At 37.1% G+C, this 5,517-nt stretch overlaps 1 protein-coding gene across 1 annotated transcript; it reads right to left on the bottom strand.

The window, feature by feature from the left end:
- On the bottom strand, positions 1 to 2,605 carry LOC146916990 (putative terpene synthase 2). The gene is made up of 5 exons (XM_085721793.1): positions 2,288 to 2,605; positions 1,653 to 1,876; positions 1,243 to 1,381; positions 406 to 654; positions 1 to 294 (listed from the first exon to the last, which is right to left on the bottom strand). Exons 1-5 carry the CDS (start codon positions 2,603 to 2,605, stop codon positions 1 to 3), a joined length of 1,224 nt encoding a protein of 407 aa, XP_085577919.1.
- Positions 2,606 to 5,517: the final 2,912 nt, after the last annotated feature.

Genomic DNA, 5,517 nt, shown 5'->3' with positions numbered 1-5,517 from the left:
TCAAATTTCTACAGGATTGACGAGCAAATCATTAATATATGTCTTCATTAGTCCATCAGAGTGTGTGTAGTTATCTGTATCTTTGTAAAAAACCTCAATAAAACGCGAGAGATTGAGAACACATGTCAGAATAGGTAACGAAACTTTAGTTGGCTTAAGACATTCATGATTTATATCTTTCCAAGCGTTGTCAATTTTCCTTTGGCATTCTTGAATGACAACTTCCCTATTCATATCATATTCCCTCTTATAACATTCCAAGTACGAAGAAACATGTCCTCTTTTCTGCTCAAACTGTTTATCAAAGTATATAAATCATATTAGATAAATTAGATATATCAAGAGTCACGTTTCTTCATTTTGTCAACTTATTATATTAATATTTAAACGCTTTTCAAAAAATACCTCACTTGACACAATTTCATCCCTAAGCCTGCAATGTATAGCAGCAGCATTAACAATTTTTGGGTTGTTAGTTACCCTATCAAAGATGTCTTTTGTCGCTATGTTTCCCATTCCGATGTAAGAACTCGTAGCCAACACTGGGTAACCACTTGATATTGTTGATATGTGCATGTACTCCTCTGTTGTTGGTATATAGTTAGCATTCAGCCGTCTGGCCTCACTCATATAAGCTTGGATTATATTTTTGAACTGTCATTAGTATACCATATGAAATAAATGTTAATAGGTTGTGTACCAAAAAAAACCTATGTAATTAAATGATGTTAAATTGTATTAGCAATTTTTTTTAGTTTTCATCTAACCACTAATTAAAATGTCAAGATATATCTTTCGTAGAATTAATATTACAAAGGAGCTTTTTAACGACAAACAAAATTTATTGTCGTTATTACTACAAACTGAGTTCATATAACCATGGACAATAAGTTTTTTGAATTAATTTTTATTCTTTGATAGTAGAATTTTTTTTAACATTGCATTCAATCAAATAGCCTCATGATGATACATTTTTCTTGGCCAAGTGATTATGGTGATACTTTATCATGTTAATTCCTAAAATGATGTAAAAATATTTTAAAGTTGAGATTTGATATGATATATGTATTTATATTGATAGTACGTGCAAATAAAATCCTGAACTTCCATTTGATAACCATACAAAATTTAAAACGAAATTTTTGTTCAATTGTTGAATAAATTATAAATCACTAAAAGAAACAAATTCAAACTAATGCTTTATTATTACTAATAATACTAGCAATAAAGCAAAACTCTTACTTCCTTTAAGAAGGGGTCAAGGGTGTATTCTCTTCCTTCTTTCTTCATTTCTTGCTCTATCTCTTCATAAACATCCAAGAGTGATTTATAAAGCAACTTCATGTAATCCGGAAGATCCTCCAAGCAATTAATATCCCACCTAAAAATAATTTTGATTGCAATATTAACCATTACTCTATTATTTAAAGAATCATATCGTGTACAAATACATGTGAAGAAAATGTCTATATTTCTTGAAAAAAATTGAATTAGCAATCAAGATCGAAGATGGATAAATTGAAGTTATTATTAAAAAAATTCCAACTCTAAACTTGATGACTAGGTTAAAGGTAAACTTTATATTGTTTTATCTCTAAAGTTTGGTCACGAATTCAGTTATTCTTAACAATAATATTGTATGATGTGCTAACCTTTCAATTGCCTTTGTAAAAAGTTCTAATTCATCAGTAGTTCCATATGCATCATATGTGTCATCAATGTAGGATAAAACGGAGATAAATTTTGACATCTTTTTCCTTGCTTGAGAATATTGAGGCTCAAAATATACAATCATAACCCAAAAGCAACATTCTACTACTCTATCTCGTGCATATGGTAGTTTTTGAGCAATATCCAACTGCTTCCACCACCTGTATATAAAGACAAAAAATAGTATAGGAAATTAGTATAGTTATTTTTTGAACTCAATTTAATATACTTTTGTATTTTGATGTATGCTCAAGATGTACTTACTTGCAAATGTTTTTGGACTGATACATGTCGACCCTATGAAGAACAAACGTCTACTCCTTGACAGGCTTGACGCTTGGTGGATTATGGACTGATATATGGCAACTTTATGAAGAACAAACGTCTAAGCCTTGATAGGCTTGACGCTTGGTGGAATGTGGACTGATGTAGGTTGACTTTACGAAGAACAAACGTCTACGCCTTAACAGCCTTGACGCTTGGTGGGTTGTGGAGTGGTATAGAGGACCATACCACATGAACTTTACTATACATTGACTATTCATCATATTCAGCTCACCTTGAGTGTTTAGGTCACGAAAGTTCCACCCTTCAAAATGTCCAGCTCAGCTTGTCCCCTCAGCATGACCAGCTCAGCTGGTCCCTTCAGCATGGCCAGCTCAGCTCGTCCCCTCAGCATGACCAGCTCAGCTCGTCCTTTCAGCATGCTCAGCTCAACTCGTTCCCTCAGCATGACTAGCTCAGCTCGTCCCTTCAGCATGACCAGCTCCGCTCGTCCTTTTAGCATGGTCAGCTCAGCTCGTCTCTTCAGCATGCTCAGCTCAGCTCGTCCCTTCAGCATGCTCAGCTCAGCTCGTCCCTTTAGCATGACCAGCTCCGCTCGTCCTTTCAGCATGGTCAGCTCAGCTCGTCTCTTCAGCATGCTCAGCTCGTCCCTTCAGCATGCTCAGCTCCGCTCGTCCCCTCAGCATGACCAGCTCAGCTTGTCCCTTGAGCGTGGTCAGCTCAGCTCGTCTCTTCAGCATGGCCAGCTCAGCTGGACTCTTCATCATGCTTAGCTCAGCTCGACCCTTCAGCATGTCCACCTCAGCTCGACCCTTCAGCATGCCGAGCTTAACTCTACTCTTCAGGTCAACTAGAGCTCCACTTCTTCCTCACGTTACTGTCCAAGTGAAAGTTGTGGTCCTCATAAGAAGTGTTTCATGGTGTGCCACGCGTCCTGCACGGACAAGTGACGTAAGCTGCACGTGCTCCAGCTCCATGTGTCATGTACGGATGAGATGCACAGAGAATAAGTAGCCAATTCTGCTAATGGGCCTGGACATCCGTAGAGAGGCCCATTAGGTCAAGAAAGTGATGACTATAAAAGATGGCACTTAGAAAGCAAGAGGATTCATTCATTCTAGCCTACACATTGTATTTTCACCTTAGTCATTTTAGAGTATTCTTGGAGCTCCTCATAGGCAGCTCCACTGAATATCTCATCTATTGTAATTCATGTTTACATACGTGAACATTGGCGCCCACCGTGGGGCTACGGTAAAACTTTCCAACGACCTAGCTCCATTTTCAACAAACCTACCCCCATAGTAGGACGGAGACCAAACATAACTTCATGCAGATCCGAGCTGGAAGACAATGCCAACCCACAACTTGCTCACCTGCTTGAGGCAGTGTTTGAGCTTTAAGAGTTAAACGCTGAACAACAAAAACCAAATGATGAACATAAACTTCAACAAGTTGATCCCGAGCTCAAAAGGTCAGACTGAAACAACAACTCGAGCATCGAGAGCGTGAGCTCAGACATCAAATGAAGAGTTATGAAGGAGTTTGTTATACCCTAATTTTGGACCTAAAAATACTTATTCAATTCTTCTTTTCTTGCATTATAAGTCATTTGATATGTCTCTGATCAAGTTGCATCTTTCTCTGCATTTTATTTGCAAAATTCATGGAAAAGGGCATTTTAGTCATTTCCTATGTCAAAATTTCTTTCAGTCTTTCAAAATTTTGTTTGAGTCCTTTCAAATGGTGTGAATAAGTCTTCATTTCAATTCTATGTCAAAATCCATTTTAAAATTGCATTTGAAGTCATTTTGAGTCAGTTTTGCCCCTAGGGGCATTTTAGTCTTTTCATGTGTTGAAGCTCTGTTTAAACTCTTAAAATTGTCTCTGTGTCTTTTAATTTTGTTTGTATAAGTTCTTGCTTTAATTTCCTATTAAAAATCCATTTTAAAATCGCATCTGAGTCATTTTTAGTCGTTTTAGTCCCCAGGGGCATTTTGGTCATTTCACATAAAAACTCTTATCTGCTTTGTCGTTTTTAATCGTCTCTCTTTACGTTAATTTTTAATTTACTTTTTCAATTCAATTTTAGTTTTAATTTTCATATTTGTTATTGTACTTTTGTTATTTGCATTTTAATCCTTTTTAGGTGTGTTAAATCCAAGTGCCGCGTGTCTAAATGCTATTAGTCCACAAAAGTTTGTTAGAGTCCAGTGCCACATGTCCCATTCCAATTGGTCCAAGGCTTACCACATCACCTATAAATGGGTCCAAGTCAAGGTCAAAGGGTCACAACTAATCATTTTTTACAAATTCCACAAAAAAATCACAAAACAATTTTTTCCTCTTTCCCTCTTTTCTTCTCTCTCACGTGGCCACTCATCACCACCACCATAACCACTTTTTCTCCACCATTCCACCACCCTAACCAACTTTCAAACCACCACAACAAACTTTCTCCTCCACCCTAACTAACTCCTCTAACCTCCATAACCACCATAAACAACCACAAAACCATTACAACCTCATCTTCAACCTTCACCAATTCTCCATAACCAAACCTTCAACTTCCATCTTCATCTTCAACAATCAAAAGCTTCAATCAATTCACAAAATCACATCATTTTGAACGCAAATCACAGGGAGTAGAATTCAAATTCGGATCAGAGAAGAGGAGAAAACTGAAGCCGTTCCTAAGCATTCAAACCAAGGCAAATTCGAAGAAGGAAAGAAAAGGAAAGATCGAGCCAAAACCGCAAGAACTTGAGGTAATTCTTTTTGCTTCCTTCTCATAGTTATATTGTGGATCTAGAAAGATTGAAGCATCTTTTTGAAAATCTGAATTGAGAATTGAATAGAGAACGAAGAGAGGAATATTTTGGTATAAAAAGTTTTCAAATCGGAGCTCGCCGGAATCCGGAGGTGTCGCCGGAGTTATGAATTTTCCGGCGAACCTTTGAAGATTCCGGCGAACTCTATGAAGTTTCCGGTGAGGTTTGTGAGGAAGATGAGGTTTCATGAGGAAGGGAGAGCAAAACGTGAGAGTAGAGAAAGAAGTTTCTTTGGTTTATGCTTATCTCCATGTACGTGAGCTTCTGTTATAACTTATAATGCTACTTACCATGCCATTTAATCATATGTGCGCTAGTCCACCATGATACCATGCTCCCTAGGCCTTCATAACGGTTGGATCTTGGATCTGATCCAATTGGATCGATCTAACGGTCCCTGTATCTCCTGATGACCCGTTTTTCCACCTTAGACTGGGCTTGGGCCTTGACTGCTTGCAATTTTCGTTTTTAGTGAATTTTGTGCTATTTCCACACCGCAAACTGATTTTTACGCCCCTGTGCACTCAAAAAATCCTTTAAAAATTCCTAAAAAATTCCTATGTGTTCTTGATCATTTTCTTGACATTTTTGTGGTGTTGTCATGTGTTAAATCTTGATTAAAAAATGTGTGGTATTTTCTTGTCAATTGTTTACTATTTTTGTTAAAAATTGTGAAGTTTTTATATGTTTT

Source organism: Medicago sativa, chromosome 6, assembly GCF_051527215.1.
Source record: "Medicago sativa cultivar Bolivia chromosome 6, Bolivia_mono, whole genome shotgun sequence".
Taxonomy (NCBI): Eukaryota; Viridiplantae; Streptophyta; class Magnoliopsida; order Fabales; family Fabaceae; genus Medicago; species Medicago sativa.
Note: the sequence above shows the minus strand (reverse complement) of the source record. Positions and strands in the feature narration are given on the sequence as shown.